Below are 22258 nucleotides of genomic sequence, written 5' to 3'. Positions count from 1 at the left end.
GTAGTTATAGGACATTATGGCAATTCACCATGCTAAATTTCATCACACATCTAATGATGGAACACCTTTGAAACTATCGCAGTCGGATACCAACTTTTACGCATATCTGTTTTTCGTGAACGTAGCATATACCCATACATAGTCAATTTTAATAACAGAATTGGCATGCTAAACATTAAATTCTCACCTTGAACGTTGATACGCGGTTGTAGGACATAATAACAATGCACCATACCAAATTTCGTCAGACATTTCATGATGTAACACCTTTAAAACTAACACAGTTCTATACCAACTTCGCGTGAATCTGTTTGCGGGAGCGTAGCACGTACCTATGCGTGATCAACTTTAGTGATGGAATTACATATGTAATTAAGTTTCAACACTTTTACAATGATTCGTCTTGCTTCCTATAACATCCCACTCGAGAAAATGCGTCGTAGGATTTAGATGAAACTAGCACAACTCATCAAGACCGCTGAAAACAGTACATTTCAACATTTAGTAGCAGTAAATTTCTAGTAAAGTACAAGACGTGATGATTTCCGAGTGAGTTAAAAAGTAAGTATTGCAGGTATAGTTTACCTGAAAACCGAATACTCTGAAATAGAAGTAGATGCAGTGTAAATAGTTAATCACTTGATTAAGTTTAGTGCAAGCAGATAAAACCTATACTTGAGTAGTACAAAATGCACGAGTACTTCGCTATCGCCTCCCTCCACGTAATAATTGTCTACGCTTTAAGACTGCTTTTACCGATACTCGTCGGTTTCAGTTTTAGATAGAATTCGGAAACCAAATAATTTCATAAACATAAGCTAATTTAATGAATTTACTCGAATGTACTATGCCGCGCTAATAAGATTAATTATAATATACTTATCATGTTACAGCGATTTTTCTAGCGTAGAAAATCTTTAAAATGTAGTAAGCAGGCCAAATGAAGATATTCGTTGAGCTGAATAAACATAAAAAATACTCTAGACTACTTTATCGGTACTTTACAGTTACAGTTTTAGATAAAATTTGTCCCTTTCACCTATAATTACAACTCCTCGCTATCTAAACATGTTTAGAATATATTATTTGCGATGATACGAACCCGTGAAGTACTCAAGTTGCTTTTCGTAGGATATAGATGGAACTGACAACACTCACCAAGACCAGTGATCCACTGAAAAAAGTAAATTGTAGCAGTAAAGTCCCACTAAAGTACAAGAAGTAATGATTTCCCAGTTAGTTAAAAAGTAAGTATTGAGGTATAGTTTGGTCGAAAAAGCGAAAAACTCTGAAATAGAAGTAGATGCAGTGTAAATAGGTAATCACTTCATTAAGTATAGCGCAAGCAGGCCAAACCTATACTTAAGTACTGCAAATGTACAAGTACTTCGCTATGTTCTCCTTCCACGTAAAAAGTGACTAGGTTTTAGAGTACTTTATCGGTACTCGACAGTTTCAGTGTTAGATAAAATTTGGTAAGACTTTAAATTTTAAAGTAGTTTGAGCTTACGTTTGTATCACATCAGGCCGATGGGTATTCGTTTAGTTGTATAGGCATAAAAAACATTCCCGCGCGCGTCTTAGTATTAGGTGGTAGGGTTAGGAAGTGTTTTGTTCAAGAGCGCGCGGGAATGTTTTTTATGCCTATACAACTAAACGAATACCCATCGGCCTGCTTACTACATTTTAAATATTCTCTCCACTATTGTGTATACAACAATATACTTCTCTTAGTAAGCAATTTCTCGTGAATTCCGAAACACATTGACGTGCTATACGCTCCCGCAAAACAGATGTACGCAAAAAGTCGATGTAGAGCCGCGTTAGTTTTAAAGTTGTTCCATCATGAAATGTCTGATGGGATTTGGTATGGTGCATTTTTATAATGTCCTATAACCGCGTACCAACTTTCAAGGTGGGAATTCAATGTTTAACACGGTAATTCTGCTATTAAAATTGACTATGTATAGGTATATGCTAAGTTCACGCAAAACAGATACGCGTAAAAGTCGGTATTCGACTGCGTTAGTTTTAAAGGTGTTCCATCATTAGATGTGTGATGAAATTTAGCATGGTGCATTGCCATAATGTCCTACATCTACGTATCAAGTTTATGTTGGGATTCAATGTTAAGCATGGTAATTCAGTTATTAAAGTTGACTATGTATAGGTACGTGCTATACGCTCCCGCAAAACAGATGCACGCAAAAACCGAATTTTTCGATTAGTTTATATTCCGTATTTTATTTAAAACTAAAACTGTTAAGTACTACTTAAGGTGTTATAAAATGTGAAAAAGTGCAAATAGCGGAGACGTTTGGAGACTGCGTTTAGGACAGTTCGATGTCGCTCGAATATTTCATCCCCAACTCGACGTAAGGTTCTCTCTGCTTTCGTATTTACCTTAACGCATGAGCCGTCGAGTTCGTACATGATAAAATTCCTGGTCAAGCAATATGCTTCGAATATAATTTCATCCGTTTCTTCAGTGATCGAAGGTGATACTCTTGATAATTCCATGCTTTGAGGAGAATAGCAAGTCATAGCTTATTTCGAGATCTTAGCTACTTTGAAAATGAGGATCCTAGGATTTGCATAACTTTCATCTATATCGTACGATGCGTTTACGCGGTCCAGAATGACTTATGGCGATGAAAAATAGCTCTATTAAGCATTGAGCACGGTTCAAGAACTATGATATTCCTGTACTTGCACAAGTCACAAACGCGCTATCGTAAATTAGTATATATTACTAAAATACGAACTCGGACGAAATCATGAATGCGTAGGACTTACTTTAAACATATATTGTGTACAAACAACTTTTTACAAGAACTATAAAATTCACCGGCATCGCGACATCTTTCAAAAACAAAACCATGATCAATGGCTATTTTTCATTGACATAAGTCATTCTGGAACGCGAAAACGCATTGTGAAATATAGATGAAACTCAAGCAAATCCTAGGATCCTCATTTTCAAAGTAGCTTAGATCTCGAAATAAGCTTTGAATTCAGGGGGCGCGATTTAGATTACTCGAAACTTGTTGCTTGTACGATTTATCGCGGGTGCGTTAAGGGTTAGGAACGTTTTTTAATGTAGTTACACATTCTAGTTGTTTTGATGTAAGGAAAAAACTCATTCGATAACTCGATACAACTAGTTAACACGCGTTGATGGAACTTTCCTCATTTGTATGCATAGCCTAGGCGTAATTGTTTTTCGTTTCTATCTACTTTAAAAAGACTCGGTGTAGAAGTTTCGAAACTTGCATGAATTACAAGCTACATAATACAACTCGTTAACACGCGTTGATGTAACTTCCCTCATCTGTATGCATAGCCTACGCGAAATTGGTTACCGAATTTTTCGATTAGTTTATATTCCGAGTTTTATTTAAAACTGAAACCGTTAAGTATTACTAAAAGTGTTATAAAATGTGAATAAGTGTACAAGTAGAACTAATATTATGTCATAAATAAGTAGTTTACAAGTTCATACGATTTTTCTTGTTGCGTTCCGAGATAAAATGTAATTTTTCGCTCTTTTTTATTTTTTATTAAAATTATTATTCATTTTACAAAAAACGTCGACTTTTGAAAATGGAAAATGCGTGAGCTCGACTAACTTTTTACGTAGTTCGAAATCGCTACTTCTATGCATTAATTCAAAGTATTTGTCAGTCATCGTAACACCGCTCATATTGCGCGCTATCTATTTATTTCACAGATAACGAATTACTGCTGCTTTTATCAGAGGATACTTTTCTAGGATTTGCCTACTAACAGTACTTAGTTTAGATTAATAAAAGTATAGTGATTGAAAATAGATCACTGGATTATAGTTTACAGAAAACTCCACAATTCTATGTGACGTCCTTGCATACCAACAACCTTCGAACTATTCGCCGCCTCATAAACACTTGAGTAGGCCTACATCTGATGCGTGAGGGGAAAACATAGTTAAATTTTCATATGCATTTAGTTTCCAACTCTGAAAGCAAGCTTAGTCTATGATCATTCGCGTACCATTAGTATTCATTTTACAAAAACGTCGTGTAAAGGTAAAATACTTGTTCATTTCGGAGTACTCAAGTATCAGTTTTGTTAGCTTATTATATGCTCAGTATATTATACGTCACAAATTGTGGAGCATTTATGTGAGTGCTCCAGGGTGCTCTTCATTGAGTGTTCGTGGTGGGTGATAAGTTTAATTTGCAAAATTAGCGTGGAAAGTTACATCAACGCGTGTTAACTATCGAGTTATCGAATGATTTTTTCCTTACATCAAAACAACTAGAATGTGTAACTACATTAAAAAACGTATCTAAATGAGCTCCAGGGCATTGTGATTATGCAGCATACCAAATTTCATCACACATTGCATGATGGAACAACTTTAAAACTAACGCAGTTCTATAGCAACTTTTCCCTAAATCTGTCACTTTTTACGTGGAGGGAGTACATAGCGAAGTACTTGTACATTTTGGAGCAGTCAATTATAGGTTTGGCCTGCTTGCGCTATACTTAATGAATCATTCCTGTGTCATAAATACTTGAGTTGATGGTGCGTGTAGACAAAAACCTACTTGAGAACATAAATTTAAAATGAAAAATGCGTGAGCTGGACTAACTTTTTACGTAGTTCGAAATCGCTACTTCTATACATTAATTCAAAGTATTTGTCAGTCATCGCAGCACCGCTCATATTGCGCACCATCTATTTATTTCACGGATAACAAATTACTCCTGCTTTTATCAGAGGATACTTTCTTAGGGTTTGCCTACTAACAGTACTTAGTTTAGATTAATGAAAAATATAGAGATTGAAAATAGATCACTGGATTATAGTTTACAGAAAACTCCACAATTCTATGTGACGTCCTTGCATGCCAACAACCTTCGAACTATTCGCCACCTCATAAACACTTGAGTAGGCCTACATTTGATGCGTGTGGGGAAAACCTAGGTAAATTTTCATATGCATTTAGTTTCCAGCTCTGAAAGCAAGCTTGGTCTATGATCAATAGCAACTTTTGCGTAAACTCCGTTCTATTTCACTTCATACCTACACAATGTAGATAGTCTATTCAAATAATTCGATGTATAATTGAACTTTCCTCTGCATGATCATTAGGGCTTCTATTTTTTGTTGCAGGGCAACTTTGTTGTAGCCGAAAGCGGTATTATCTAGCAACAAGGTTTAAATGAGTCGCCTCCGGCGTTTATTGACCGTATTACTCGTATTCTCGTCATGCAAAAATTATGCATGTATTAGTATGAAGCTCAGATGCAGCAAAGTGTCTGAGACTGCCTGTAAAAATGTTGCGAAGCAGCGACTCTAATTTCCCGGCTTATAGCAAACAACGACGCTGAAATTTTACTTCAGACGCAGCAAAGTGTGTGAGACCGCCTGTAAAAATTGCGCGAAGGTACATTTCTCGGCTTATAACAAATAACGACGCTGAAATTCTACTTCAGACACTAAAATATACATAATAGAATATCCAGGAAAATACACATAATAGAATAAGTGGGAATCAAGCCTATAACCTACTGCAGTCGCCTAATTCCTCTGTGATGACATCATAAACCGGGCACAGTCCACCGCAAATTATATTATGAGAGAGTTTACATATGGGCGGATGATGTGGCAATGTAGGCGTGGCAATTCGGATGATGTGGCAATAGGTGTGCTATAGGTGCGGCAATGGGTGGATGATGTGGCAATAGGTGTGCTATAGGTGCGGCAATGGGCGGATGATGTGGCAATGTAGGCGTGGCAATGTAGGCGACGTGGCCTTCTGGGATTGGACGGCAACAATTTCAGGTACCCTTACTACTCGGGTTCACCGAGGGACGGGTTCACCGAGGGACGGGTTCACGGGACGGGTTCACCGAGGGACGGGTTCACTGGCAACCATAATTAGCTCTGTTGATACCGAACCGAGAACTGTTTCGACGCGACGCTTTTCTCTGTCATTACGAGGGTCAGTCCAGCATGATTGAAGTTCTCATTTCTCTTACTGATTGAAATCTTCTGCAGACAACTATCCATCCAGCTGCTCTCTGCCTTTGGTGATCGATTACTGCAGGGGGATTCCAACGAAGTCAGTGGGGCATAACGGTGGTTAGTTATCTATAATATTTTTCAGATAGGCACGCCTACTGCCCTGTACTATGCAGTATGCACTATATGCAGCTTGGCCATTTATTTTTATAATTTACCGTCCTCACGTCTTCTATCGACTTCTCTGACTCCCCGCCACCATGTTGCGACGTCACGAAAATGGCCGATATTTTTTTACCTTCAATGGCCGATACCGATATTTCTCTCCAAGCGTGATATCGACTCGATATTATCGGCGAGCCGATAATCGGTCGGGCTCTAATGATAAGTAATATTTTGACTATAGTATTTATTTTATTTCAATAATGGCGCGATAGCCCTACCTCGACGCATATGCCTGTGGAAAGGTTTCAATTGCTAAACATCACAGAAAGTGAAACGTAAATGACTTAATACGGACCACGAGTGTGATTTTAGATTCACAACACGAGCCAGTGCTGTACGTGGAAAAAAGGATTCGCGAGTGCATGCGTTAGATATATTGGTTCTTTGTAGGTGTAGAAGTTTTTATATTTATATATTGTAGAAGCGTATTTGAACGTAACATGGTTATGATGCTGTCAGCATTGTGTGTCCTGGAGCAATGCCTCGGGTAAATTTTGCAGACCTTAGGGATTTGGGGTGTGGTATTTGACTTGTTTCATGGGTTATCGCTTTGCTGTTCGGCGTTTTGCGGAAAAATACTTCCGTGTTGCGTTATTTTCTTGCTGCGTATACTGGCAAAACATGTAATTTTCGAGAGTCTCGCCGAACCGTCCGTGAAATGGGAAACTACGAAATTTGATAGCTCTGCAAGAGATGACAGCGAAATGCTTTCATGTAGATTTCAAACCTAAGGAACATAAAAATGTATTTATGATTGGTTGAACAGCGAAGAAAGAAACGAAACAGGCAGATACATTGCATATACTGAACTTTCGAAGGATCTCATACCCTTCTAAATGCAACATTTTAGTGTAACTTTTATTAAAATTAAGTGCAACCTTCCCGATTCAATTCAATTTGTTGCTGAAAATTTCATCGTTTCAATGAATCAGAAGACTGCAATACAATGAAAAATATGAAGTTGAAGTGCAACAAAAACTTGCCCTAGTTATCACAAAATCAATGTTTGGTTTGTTTTAAATATACAACTACATATACATTATTTCCATGTCGTCGATCAGTATATACCCAAATAAAAATTTTGGTTTAGTATCCAAATTTTATATTGTGCGGCCCGCGAATGGATTCAAATGTTAGATGTGGCCCGCGAGCTAAAATGTTTGCCCACCCCTGTTCTAAAAGCTTGTATCTACTAAAAGTTGTACTCGTTTTAACTCTGTTGATCATCAGGCCATGTTCGCTTATTTCTTTTATTCGGTGGTTTATGATTCACAATGAGTAGACAATGGATAATCTGCAACAGCAGAGACTTAGTAGGCTCAATGTGTAAAATGTGAAATAATAAGTTCCCCGACAGTGCAACCTCTACGACACCAACGAAATGCAGTGTGCAAAATAATTTAGTCTTTGTAAACAATATTGACAATTTTTGCGCAATCACCATATTAATGCCTTAACTTAAAAAAAAACGTGACCAAAGTTACATCGGCTGTCGGATACACCTTTCTTGGGAAAGAAATATTCATGAGCAACTGTCACCATCGTTAGATTTTTTACCAAGGCCGTCACTATCAGTTCTGGGCGGTCTAAACTTTCATCAACAGCTAATTGGAGGGAACATTTTTAAGGGGGAATAGAGGTTGTAGGTAGTGGGGAATGAGGACTCGGAATAAAGCAAAAGCGGGTGATACAGAGAAAAAAGGTTGGGAAGCAATATACTGGATTCATCTGCAGGCAAGATACAAGACATTTATGTAGCCTACAAAATTGGAACCACTTTCATGGAGGCTCATCACTGATTGTCTCGGGCCTCACAATGAATGAGGCCCAACCGTCATATGAGGTCAAAGAGTTTGACTAAGCACAATAAAACCCCTCTGTATGGAGATCTTCTACACTGCAACAGTATTGCGATCAGCTCACGAGCGGACTCATCAATCACACCGACCATTATTTGATTTACGTCAAGCTGTTGCTCGTTTTTTGACTATCGCCGAAGTAGATCAGGACGCAATGTCCACTTTTAAAAACATTGGATTGTAATTCACTCACTTGAATACCTTTCACCAAATGCCTCCCATTCATAAATGGCCGATGCTTTCCGTTATCGTCGTGTTCCTGGCCGTGGGAGTTGCATTTGTGCAGTAGAATTCCGAAATATAGAAATACTTTCTCATATCAGTAAATGCTATGCCTGCTAGTTCGTAAACAAATTTGTAATCATGGTCAAGCTACCTTAGCAAAAACAAGTGACATCGGAAGATTTTCATTACCTACTTTATGTTTGCAGTTTGCACAATCAATTTCCGTCTGCATGGCGAATAAATGTGCTAACATGATATTACCTTTATTTACTTGCAACATGATGCAATCTACACAGACTCTACCTGAAGATTACATATTACGACCTTCGGACGATGGGAAATCTCTATATTGTGAAGTAATTTCCAATTACACGATTGCAACATATCAAAAGGTTGAATCTCCATTCGAGAAGATCATCGTCTACTGTACGTATACTTTGAAAAATGTCGCAACTTCTGTCCGCACCGTTGGAGATAAGTGTTTGTAGCTGATGCTTGCGTTAGCGTTTCAACTTCAACTGCAATGTGAGATATAGATAGGCGTGGTCATGAGATCAATATTAAATATACTAGACCAACCAAACACCTGTCGTTAATGCAAATCAAGAGATCAAGAGATAGTCAAATCATAGCAGTGTTGGGATCAAGTCACTACCTTCGAGTCACGAGTCATTTCGAGTCATTGCACATTTTGACTCGAGTCAAGTCAAGTCGATCGATTTTCGAAGGTGACTCGAGTCAAGTCAAGTCACTCGATTTCTGGAGGTGACTCGAGTCAAGTCGAGTCAAGTCAATTCAAGTCACGAGTCAAGTCACAATTCAAGTCAAGTTGCCTTTTCAATGTATGAGGCATGATTACGTCATTGTCTATTGCTAGCTGTCTGAAATACAGATTGAGTGGTCATTGTTTCTGAACCGATGAACGAATATAGAGTTGAATATAGAACGTAGAACTGCTTAACTACGTAAGTAATTGCATAGCTTCAGTTTATAGATACCAGCCAAAATAGAGAAACGAATTTATAAGATGCAATACACCATTCTTTCACGAATTGATACGATACAATTCGAGCCTTCGCCAATGGTTGAGGAATATATAAACTATATTCGAATTCAATTTCATTGAAACAAGAGGTTAGGTTATGGTAAGAACAGAGAACAGAAATAGACATTTTGCTGTTACATTACTTTACTACTAATTTAGGACAACGTAAGCTGTAAGCTTCGATCACATCGTTTGCGGTCAATTTATTTGTGAGAGAACAATGGCTCGGTAAAACGCGCGATTATTGAATGATTGGTAGCTCTCATGGGTTTCACCTGCGTTTCGCCAACAATCCGACCATATGCAAGACACAGTGATTTTTATCGACACCGATTACTTGATGACTTGAAAATGACTCGTGAATTATGCTCCGAGTCACGAGTCAATCCACATTTCTGATGCGCCGAGTCAAGTCAAGTCAAGTCATTTTAGCAAAGTGACTCGAGTCATCCCAACACTGAATCATAGTATTATTTGCGCTTGTCTTGTATGGATTTAGCCGGGAATTACCGCAGGTCCTGCCGGGAAATAATTAGGCAAAAAATATATTTATTAAGATCATCTCATGAAGCTGTGTCAATTAACGCAGATAAAAGTTCACAGATGCAGCCCGTGTTGAAGATGGTATTTCATAAGATAGATTGATCAAATTTTAATACAACGCCAATAGTAAATGCGTAACGGAGAAACCATGCATCTGTCCTTAATGCGAATCTAGATATTATAGAGGACGATCATTGGTATTCGTGGTATCAAAAGTGCAGGAAATAGACGCTTATTTTCCAGTAGAACTAAGCAGAAAATTTAATATTTTTTACATTATGGTTTTATTTCAAGATCCCCCGGAGCAAACCACTTTATCGAATGAATCTATTTCGGTCGATTTCAATTCTCCGATGACCTTGAATTTTTCATTCTTCGCAAATCCTGAAGACGGGAATGTTTTGCTGAGTTACTATAAGGAGATAGAAAATGGTAGTTCATTTGACCATAAAATGCATTTTGCTACACGGAATGTCATAAACAAATTCTTGATTCTCCAGGTAATCAGTCGCCTCCGGCGAAATTTCTTTTTTGGATGAGAAATTACTCGCGACATACGTTTCATATCTATGAAATCGAAGTTCAAGTGGTGAGAGATTTACAAATGTATTTTTTGATAGAGATCTGATTTGATTTTTTTTACCCAGACCACCAATGCAGCATACGGAATCTACGATATATGCGCGTCGACTACCGATCCAAGTGGGCGTTCATGTGCTCGTTTAACTATAACTCATCCTGATGACGCCGTTGAACAAGAGCCAATCCATATCATCCTAATCACTGTCTCAGTCGCCGCCGCAGCACTGATATTAACAGTCGGCGTTGGTTTATTTGTTGCGTTGCGAAGGCGCAACAGCAAACGTCAAGGTAATAGGGCCTATTATCACTTCGTAAGACCGTGGTCCCAAACTTTTTCAGCTTGCGGCCGTCTAGAAAAATTCTAAAACGCTCGTGGCAAACTTACAGAAGAAAGTGGCTGTAAAATGCTTGTTTACACGAACATATACGACTGAAATAATGCTGCATTGTTGCCAAACATGCGAGCATTTCGTCGTCAATTTTAAAAGGTCTCTCTCGGTTCCAACTATTTTCATGCCGTGTTCACAAACAGGACCGAAACAGTATTATTTTTTGTCAACCACGCTCCAAAAACAACGCTTATCACGAATCCCTATTTGATGTTCAAGCTAACTTTCCCCTTCCCTCTACGACAGGGGTGTCGAGCATCCGGCCCGCGAAGCAATTTCGAGTAGATCGAAAAATTATCCAACACATTTGTAACAAATGTTGGGATTTTTCCCAGGAAATTCTTTCATTGAATATTCCCCCAAGACTACAAATTTCGAGCGTTTTCATAGACCGCATTGTTGTTGTTGCTTGCCGTATTCATAGTGTTTGTCGACTAAAATGGTCATTTACACCAGGCCGATATTCCTTATTTTTGATTCCGTAACTGCCGACTTGTAGCACGGCTTACTTCCAGACTTTTGTAAGACACCGCTTACGCAGATGAGATGGCGAAGAGTGGCCTAGATCATTGACGCGCGGTCAGGGGAAGGCAAGTGAGGCACTGCCTCACCTGTCGCCTGGATGAGTTAAAAAAAATTGTGAAAACCTTCAATGATTACACTGGTCTACAAATTTCGAAAAAAGTTTTGCGCCAAATATTTTATTGATTGACTTACGCTAATTTAAGGTTGCTGAATCCGATTCTGTGCTCAGAATTTCGCTATCACGTCAAATTTTTTCCGTATAATTTTTTTCTCATTTTCGTAAATTAATCAAATTTCGGCTTTCGTTAGTGACCTCACGGTTAGCATACATCAGCAAAAGATCAAATATTGGTATTAAAATCATCTATCACGAAACCTGGGTTGTTGTTGTAGTACGGAATAAGTGAGTTTTTGATGAACTTGAATCCAGTGATTCTCTATCTTCGTTCAATCAGAAGCTCTTTTCGACCCATAAAATTGCACTGCATCAAAAATTTTAATGATTGATTTTTTAGGCTAATATTAAGTAGCTGAATCCGATTCTGTGCCCAGAATTTCTCTATCACGTCAATTTCTTTCGGTACTTATTTTTCTCATTTTAATAAATTAATCAAATTTCGGCTTTCGTTAGTGACATTACGGTGAGCGTACAACTGCAACAAATCAAATATTGTTATTGAAATAATCTATAATGATGAAACCTGGGTTGTTGTAGAACAGAATAACTGAGTTTTCGATGAGCTTGAATCCAGTGGTTCTCTATCTTCTTTCGATCAAAAAGATCTTTATATACCACTCTTCATTTAAAGATTGTGATTAGTAGCTCCGTACCTGATTTAGCTCGCTACGTTATCTATTTTTATACATCGGTCCTGCAGACTTAATCGGTCAATGCATTTTGTGACAGCAAACATTGCATCGTTGGTATATTATGTAGGAGAAAATTGTTCACTCAGGTACATGACCTTAATATGTGACCCTTTAAGCTTGTTTTGAAACATTAGAAGAAACAGGATGTACGCTTTTCCAAAGAAGAGGGTTTATCATGATAACTTAAAAGAATTTATCATCATTAATCTACACCTGTACTTATCATGCTCATTCTTCTTCTCCAGTTTTCATATTCTGTTACATTTTATCGTAATCGAGGAAAGCTGTTTCGGAACGCTTTTCTCTTTAGGGCTTCTTTTGCATTGTCTATTATAGACTACAGGTGAATGGAAACTGCTTACTAACAGCTCAACACGAAACCTTCACAATAGAAAGAAATATGCATCGGTTCTAGGACAGTCGATCCGTCTCGACATAAGACATTTTGTGGCCTACACCCAATACCATATATTCTATGCTGGAATAGAGCCAGAGATGAGCATTGGTTAATTAATTTCTAGTGATGTGTTGATATGGTTTCGAGGCTTTTTCCTAGTTTTTTAGTAGGAATAAATGCCAGTTCTAAATACAAACAGCTTACATTTTTGGTGGTTTCTGATTTGCCGTAATGTTTTACTATGAACTAGAGTTGGTCGAAGGGATCGGCGTTGCTACTCAAGTAGCACAAGTAATGCCTTACACTTCTACGCAAATACAAGTAGAAGTAATAATTTCCAAGACATCTGAAAACTATTTCAAGTGGAATACGAAATGAAAGGTCTGAGGAAGTCAGTAAATATCCAAGTATATTTGGTCGGTGGAAGGGTGGTCGCATACATTCAACAGTTATTCGGAGGTGGCTACATACGAAATCGCAAGATGCATCGTTGTAACTAACGCAAAATGACTATGATGAAACCACTCATGGGCAATGTTCCCTTTAAGCTGCGCGCGTGCGCGGCCGCGCACTGCTGACGAAGTCTCCGCGCACAGAAAAACGTATCCCGCGCACAAGAAAGCCGAAGTGATGACCTTTTTTTCTGTCGTTACGCACTGTTTTCCGAGGGACCGCGCCAGTGAGTTGTTGAGTGTGCGCAGACTCGTGAAAAATTAGAGGGGTTATTGAGGGGCAGTATTTGATATTGAAAGCGTGTTGCCTTTGGGGATTATTTAACGCAATTTTTCAGGGAAATAGCCACAAAATGACGACTTTCAGGATTAAACGAACTTTTGCCTTGTCGGAGCACTACGATGCATATGGTAGTAGTGGATGGGAGATGATGAACTAATCTAAAGTCTTATTCACCTCTCCAAACCCAAGATACCCTATACCAGGCCTGAGCAAAGTGCGACCCGCGGGCCAAATTCGGCCAGCGGAGCTATTCTGTACGGCCCGCGAAAGGTTGCTTGAAATTGAAAATATAAAACCTACTTTTTAATGTTGCTGTGTATGGACTAAAACCATAGGATGTATAAATTGAAGCTGAAATTCGTTTACTACCAAGCCCATTCGTTAACATGCCGCGATTACGTACCTCACATGCCTAATCCAGATTCAAAGTAAAGTCAAAGTAGCAAATTATACCGTTACAATTAAAGTCACAAGAAGTAACCAAACCTTCTTTCAGGGATATCTAGACTGTGCGGCCCGCGAGAGTCTGAAGAAACTTACTAAAATATTGATAAAATGCGTACTAAAAATCGAATTAATGCGGGGACTTGATTAAACTTATTCTTAGTAGGCTATATTTCACCATGATAATTCTAAGGCAGTGGGTCTCAACCTGGGGGACCCGTGCCCCTTGAGGTCATGAAAGCATCTAAAGGGGATCGCGACGCTGAGCTCAACTGAAAAATTTTCTCGCGCTCTGCGCGATTTACTTCCAATTCATAATTATAGCTCTGTATTTTAGTATGAATTTCATATTTAAAAATCTCTCATCAATAGTCGTATCCTCCCATGCCACCAAACTATCCGTTAGGTTGGCTATAGCATGCTGGTTGCGTTTTGTGATATGACGATAAGGGGGCGCGAAATCTACACATATATAGTAGAAGCGTGTTTAAAGCTAACATGGTTATGATCCCACCCCTAAAACCTCAGATAGTCGAGTTTCTAGGTCCAGAGGACTTCACCGTTACCAGGCAACAGCTTCAAAGTAAAAAATCTGATATGTGCGCTGATCATTGTATTTCATATTTAATTAAAAGATCTCAAGGTTTTTCAACTGAACAGTATCTAAATTATTTTGGTGATAAAAAATGTGAGAATGATAAAATTGTTCGTGTTTTTGTAAAGAGCTTGATTACAGGTGCCTAATAAACACATTAAATGTATACATCTGTGATTCGTGATATATACTTAACACAGTGAGTCAGTTTTGCGCTGAGCGGTTGTATTTGGTTCGTATTGTGTACGCTCACGGATTGCTTCTAGACCAACCTGTTCCACGGGAAATAATTCGCGATATAACCACTATAGTGATTCAGTGGACAGGATACCATAGTCATTTGTCCCCGCGGAATATGTAGGTCACTACACATTAAAAACACCTGTTTTCAAAACCGATCGTGGAAAATCAACAATATGCACGATATACAGTGTAATTAGTTCCACGAAATACACAATGCACGTCCATGAAGCACCACAATGACGCTTTTCCGAAGCTCCATAGGCTGATTTTCGACTGCTAGCTAGCTCAAAATGCTGCGTTTCTGGCTTCGAAATGCAACATTCTTGACTTCCGGTATTTTACGCTTCACGAGCGAGCAATTATACTACTAACACCTCTCACTCGATCAGCTTTACCTGTAAATGTGATTACGTGAGCAGAGACAGGATTAAAATTGATAGCAATATATGCATTTCTCGATGATATTGACCGATTTGATCATGAATTATAGAAAATTTTAGCGCTTCGCGCGTTTAGTTGGAACGCCCACTAAACGAAGACCAGACACAGACGATTAGTAGCGGGGGAAAGCGAGCAGCCCGAGGGGGGTCTGGGGGGCGAAGCCCCCCAGAAGTTCTGTTTATCACCCTATGGGGGGCCTGGTTGCGCACTGTTGTCCAAGGGCCTGCGCAGTGAGTTGACGTATTTGCGCAGACTCGTGAAAAATTAGAGGGAACATTGCTCATGGGTAGAATCTTTGAACAATTTATTCAGTTACCGTGATTCATAGGCTATTTAACGCGTTTCTTATGACAATTTAACTCATGACAGCGGTGGAATATTATCCTTGTGCTACTTTCTACTTCACAGAAACCTAATTGCAAATGTAATTAGTTCATCTATAATACTGTTCAGGTAGATGTTGAAGTAGTTATAAAACATAACCACTTCAGTAAGTACTACAAGTAGCCCGAATCTACTTGATTATTTCGCAAAAGTAGAAATATTCAACATATATAATATTTCGAAGACGTGATGGATAGAGCAAAATTAACGTCAGATTCGTATTCAGCGCCTCCAAATTAGCTATATTTGACCCAAAGAAGTCCTGGCGCAAAAATCGTGTAGACCAGTGTTATTATTGATGTTTACCGTCGATGACTATTAATAACGAAATTCGAATATTTCTGCACCCAACATCACCTATTTTAATATTTATTGGTAAAAAATACAGCGCGAAAGGAGATGCAAGGTACAGGTGAGGCACGGCCCGTCCGTGCTTCACCTGCGACAATGCAATTCATCATAAACAGCTCAGAATCCGTATTAACTGGTATTTATCCAATGCCATTGTCGCACCGATTCCGAAAATCCAATAATAAACAATTTTAGAGCACTGGCTTCCCCTGAAAATCGACAAAGAACGTGAAATTCGGCTTTATTGCGTACAATGGCAGCGCAGAGAAACAATAGCCAGGTGAGGCACAATCGAATCTGTCTTACTCACTATCACATAGTGAAAGACGCGCTCTCGATTTTTGAAACTGACAGTGTTGTATAAATTGCATAGTAGCGATGGTCAATACAGACGTAGCTGTTACGTATTATCCATCCATAGCTACGTTAAATTGTGGTATCCTATGCGATAGCTACTTACACAGCCTGCGTTGTCGTTGTTTGTGGCATTTATGGTGTTTTCGACTACGACAGTCATTTACGACAGGTTGATATTCGATGATATACTCCATATCTGCCAACTTGTAGCACGGCCCACTTCTAGGTTTTTGTAAGACACCGCTTAGATCAGAGGTCTCAAACACGCGGCCCGCCAGAGCATTTTGTGCGGCCCGCGACGACCTTTTTGATTTTTAATAATTTGACAATATATAAGTGTCACATATATCTTTTCAGGTTATAATTCCCGCTTAAATTGCTCCGAAAGCCTGAAACTATTCATCAGACTTAACTATCACATCTATTGCAAACGCTACCATGCAGGGGAAGATTCACTATTTCGCCACATTTCCAATTCATGATCACAAAACCTGACCCTTAGACGATTCGTGACTGAAATTTGTGAGTTGGAATTGGACGCGCCCTTTCTTAGAATTACTCGGACTCGGGCTAACTCGATAGCAAAATGAAAATGACTCGAGTTGACTCGGAATGCTGTGAATTTGTTAGAACCAAGGACGCAACAAACTAATCCCGTATCAGGGGAATAGTAATAGATCAGAAGGTCGCAGCTTGGTATTTCGCTAACTAAGCAAGTAGTTATGGCAATAATGGGCAATCTTTTAGTTTCATCTTTGGTCGCTAAACCATATTATTAAGGCCACTTCAAGGTACCGAGTACCGTAGGGGTACGCTCCAACGATTAACAACAATGGGCCGTTTGGCGTTCCGACATTTCAATCACTAAGACACATTCAATAATATATTTATATTATATTTGTATTTTTTTCTGCTCCTGTATTTGAAGATATTTGGCCATGAGATTAATGGCTTACAGATCAGACGGACACCCGAATCCTGGGTTGGAATTACAATGCTCAACCTAAAAATGTTTTGATATCAGATCAGTCTCTATTATCAATCTGTTAAATTCAAAATATTCATAGTAACTGTAAAATTATAACCCGATAGCTTTTATGATGACATCATACATTTGTCCGCCCATATGGTGTCCATATCTTATAATTAATATAGGCCTACATCAAGTACAACAACAATTCTATTCAAATAGGTATAAATGTCATGATTTTCTTCGTGCCAGGCCGAAATTCATACAAGAGTAAATCACGTTTTGACGATGTGTGTTTACTGTCAGTCTGCTGGATCGGCTCACTTTCAATAGGACAATTCATTCCCGCCAAATAAGGCCTACTTGGAAAGACATAGAATACCCCTATAAGTGCTGCGGCCCGCGGCGTCGTCAAAACGGGAAAACTGGCCCGCGAGCGCATTTGAGTTTGAGACCTCTGGCTTACATGAACAGATGGCGAGAAGTATGCTACCTAGATAGCCTGCGTGTGAAGATGGCGACTGAGATAAGAAACGGCGTCCTAGAATGCCCATTCAATCAACTAACCTTGTAGGTTTTGTGTATTTGCGAACCTTAATCCAAGGAAATCTGCATCCCCGATCAAAATCATCGTCCACTGTTTGAATGATGTCTTTAATCAAGTTTGATGTTAGTGAGTGACATAATTAGTTTTGCTGACAGTGTCCATTTCAATCTTGTAAAGAAGGAGGGTGGACGAGCAAAGAGCAATAGAGAATATAGAACCGAAATTAGGACCTTAAATAAAATATTTTATGTTTTCCGTTTTTTCAATCTGCATCAATCTGTATTAAATAACTGAATATTTCACTAAAGGAAAAAATCTAAATATGTATTGTAGAATGGTGCAAGGAAATCAGGGTGCAGAGAAAACGCTCTCTCCTACCCGCTTCTTTTGCTGCTGTTGTTAATCACATATTTGTGAATATTTATCATGTACTTACGTATGTGTGTGTGTGTGGGGGGGGGGTCAGTGTCTCACCGGCCATGAGCCTCACCGCACGTTACTGGCCTAGATAAACCTTCAACACTTAGGTAGGAAAGCTGGAGTCGACCCCGGCCACATTATAACCCCCGACTACGGCGTTGTGGTTTCGCTCTCTATAATTCGAGGAGGCAAAAGTCCACACTGATTTAGGAGTTTTGTGGAAAAATGGACCAAAACGTAGTTTAACAGAAACAAAAGCTCCAATACGGCCCCGTTATATCCATTTTAGATATGAGATATTTTAGTTACACAAATATATAACTTAATGTCTATGATCGCACTGCTGTGTCACTTCCCACCCGTTAGGTCCCCGGACTTGAGAGAAACCCGCTTTGCAATTCAATAATTATAACCCAAATTCGAACACTTATAGGCCTTGAATCCGGCCGGCGACGCTAATTTAGTTTGACACCCCCGCTTTCCTGACTATTTAACCGATATTCTTTATACATGCAAACACACACACACACACACACACTCATGCCGTAGCGAACGAAAAACGGTGTTACGCGATTCATGAACGAGGCGTATTTACTGGTAGAGATGCTGGAGGTCATGATTTCGAAAATCTAGGTCATGCCATTGTACATCACCCTGTTAAATTGGTGATGCCACACGGTCAAGACTAGGCTATTCATGAGCCGAAATGCCGGTACCTACAGTAAATGTACTGGTTCTCCTATAATTTCGAATACGGTTAACGAGTCATCATTGTACATTATGGGTATTTATTTTGGTGTCTCTATCTCCTGGAAGGCGTGGTACCCCGATAAGAGTCAAGAATATTATTTAGACCAAAATCGGGCCGGGCGAGGCGCGAGGAAATTTGAAGTTATGTGTATCTGCCGAAATATATTATACTTTATGTTGATCTGCGAACAGATTTTATGCCCTCTGGGGGGCAATTACGGCCCCGTTCAAATAGCTATGAAGATCCAACGACTATATATATTGAAAGTATGCTCGTTTTTATATCGATTAAGGCAGCGGTTCTCAACTAGGGATGGTGTGAACCTATGAAAGGTTCAGGTTCGTGTGAACGCGAACCTTTTTGAAAGGTTCTGTGTGAACGCGAACGTGAACCTCGTGACGTCACGTGACGTCATACTGCTAATTCCAACCCTACATTTCAGTGAAGTGATAGCGTATATTAATGTAAATGATACCTAGCGACGACTCGGGCAAGTAATGCCACTATGCTGTAGTACAAATTGGCGTTTTAAACGTCGCCAAATGTATTAACTGTGGCAATCAAATGATATATAATCCCATAAAATCAACATCCTCCGTCGCTTTGCCGATACAATTTCGACAAGGGCTTGCCAGGGCATATAAGCTTACGCGGTAACGGTGTAAGCCAGACTGGACAATGTGTTCGGCGTCTGAGTATTGTGACGTAGATATTGAGCAGAGTGTAGAACGGCGGGTTTCTATACTTGCTGCCGATATTGCCCCATTAACAAGCTATACAGCAGTAGCCAACTCCCCAATCGCACGGATTTTGTTTTTATGATACATAAACATATAAAGTCAACATTGACCCCGTACACCTATAAGATTTTTTACATCAAACAACGATATCAATTCCAATGATTGATTGAAAAAGCATCATTCGCCGACTACATGTAGTGTCAGTGATGCTGCGTCATTGCGGGTCAAACTCACAGCAGAGAGTCACTAAATATTCACAAACGGAAAGTTGGATATTTCGAGCAAACTTTTGTAACAGAGCAGCAGCAGCAAAGCTGTCATCGCAATGCATAGAGTGGCCAGCAGTTGAAATTCAACAAATTTATAATGAAGTGAAAATTGTATTATATGAAAAAGGTTCACAGTGCAGAACCTTCCAAGGTTCGTTTGTGAACGTGAACCTCTAAATATCCGAGGTTCACACACAGAACGCGAACGTGAACCTCGCGTTCACACCATCCCTATTCTCAACCTTTTTTGACACGCACCCCCCTTGGCGATGGTCAAACAAATCGCGCCCTCCCTGACCCCCCTTGCATTTATCGTCATGTCAAAAAGAGCACATCATCTAATACAGAGGTGAGCAACCTTTTTGCTAATCATGGCGGCATTTCGATTACTTATGTAGGCTAAGGCCGCATTCCAGGGAATAGACGCAATGAACGATCTGGACGCAAAATACCTATGGTAAACTATCCATATCCATTCCCGGTGAACTCCGGACTATTCTATTATTCACGGCGGCCTATTGTACGCACCGAAATCGCGAGTGGCAATGTTATGAATAGTTGCAGGGAGGGCATATTGTCGCGCGGAGCGTGAAAAGTTTTCAGAGCCTCGAATGAATTGTTATTTCTTGACGATTCCCCTTCCGGCTCAGATTAAGAAGGGCGCTACTGCATTATAATCGAAAAATGAACTGTTGTTGATGAAAATTTCAAGATCAAATAAAATCTCTCGAAAATTCGGGAGCGAATTCGTAATTGCAATTTGCATGTCTACGGCCGCCAACACATACTAATTGAATTAGGCGTCGACGGCCGCATAAATTCCCTTCTACGGGCGCAGGTTGCCCACCCCTGATCTCGCCAATTTTGAATGCGCATTCCAGTTGTTGAGTCTTTTACATTGCTGACAAATTTCCCCAAACTTGTTTGAAAATAACAAATAAACATTGAACAGGATATCAATTAATTTCAAGGTAGGTTGCACTGAAACTAATCCTGAATCTGGAAGTGACTACAGAGAGCACGGCGTCGTTCTGTCCTGCCATGCTAAATTTGATCAGTTTTGGAAATGAATTAAATTGTGTTGATTTATAGCCTAATTGAGGGCGAAACCGGGCAACCTATAGTGCATCTAAGTTTGTCTTAGGCAGTGCAATTCGCCAGCTATTAACAAACGTCACCTAGCGCACAGAGATTTAGGCTACTGCCAAACCTATAAAGTAATGAATGACTTGCACGTAGGAATTGCTCTAAATCTTCAAAGAATATCGAACATTTGCTCAAATGAAGTTGAAGTCAGCCTATACTCCGTTCAGCAAGACTGCTGTAGTTTGAGTTTGGCAAGCTTTCTAGAATACAAAATAAGTTTAATCTTCAACAATCGTCTTTTCAGAATGGTTGTGAAACAAATGTTTAGTCACAATTTATACAGACTTCGTCAATTTCTCGCACACCCCACCTGAGAGCCTCCCGCGCCCCCCAGGTTGAGAACCCCTGGAAGGAATAGCATATGAAAGCAGACAGTCATATCTCGTCAATTTTTTTCAAAACGGATCCTTTCGTTAGTGAATGATCTGTTCTTCTTCTGCAAAAAGATTGGATGATCAATTGCTTCCCAATAGATTACCCATACTCACAGTTGTTAACAGCAGGTACTTTCAAGTATTGCTGCTGTTCGAGAGGAACTCCAGAAGAATGTGATCATGATTTGCGAAAGAATTTCTTGTTAATGAGTTGATTCATGAAAATATAACAGAATTATTTTCCAAAATTGCCAAAATTTTCGCGGCACAGCTGAGAATCTCTGGCGGCACACAGTTTGGGAATCACCGACGTAACAGTATCTTTGTTTGGCTCATTTTTTAGTCCACTTGATGCTTTATAGTTTATATGGTGCACTAAATTCAAAAATCTAATAAATATTTCTTTCTTTTCATAGGTACTTTCCAAGTTATCGCGATACCTTGTTTCCTGCATTAGTAATGAAAAATTCTCGATCTCAAATTTGTTTATGTACAGTAATTTAAACAAACAAGGAATCATATATTACGAACCTAAATATGTCAGATAGATCTCCATAAAAACATATTTCATATGATATGTTACTTTTAGTTTTCGTGTAGACCAATAGTCTACTCTTCAGCCGCTTTTATGGTACACATTGGTGCAGTGTTTCTTAACCTTTGTAGCGGTCGCACTCCTAAATTGTTCTCGTCATTTATAAATTCCTCTTTTTCACGGCTATGGGCCCATAGGGTTTTGATTGTCGTAGCATTGCCATGACTGAGGAATTCCTCGTCAGATATCCAAGTCCATATCTGAATCCAATTAATCCCGAGCATAG

General features: G+C 39.3%; 1 protein-coding gene across 1 annotated transcript in view; it reads left to right on the top strand.

Moving 5' to 3' along the window:
- Positions 1-22258, top strand: part of LOC145446609 (uncharacterized) — a 122227-nt gene that overhangs the window by 94830 nt on the left and 5139 nt on the right. Inside the window, exons 6-9 of the mRNA XM_080324954.1 lie at positions 8616-8745; positions 10202-10339; positions 10408-10496; positions 10555-10777. Coding sequence (XP_080181080.1) covers positions 8616-8745; positions 10202-10339; positions 10408-10496; positions 10555-10777 — 580 coding nt within the window. The remainder of the gene's footprint in view (positions 1-8615; positions 8746-10201; positions 10340-10407; positions 10497-10554; positions 10778-22258) is intronic.

The sequence above is a fragment of the Botryllus schlosseri genome, chromosome 9 (assembly GCF_051294905.1).
Source record: "Botryllus schlosseri isolate E-star chromosome 9, Bs_hap1, whole genome shotgun sequence".
NCBI lineage: Eukaryota > Metazoa > Chordata > Ascidiacea > Stolidobranchia > Styelidae > Botryllus > Botryllus schlosseri.
The sequence above is the reverse complement of the archived record's forward strand: the minus strand, read 5'-3'. Positions and strand labels throughout refer to the sequence as shown.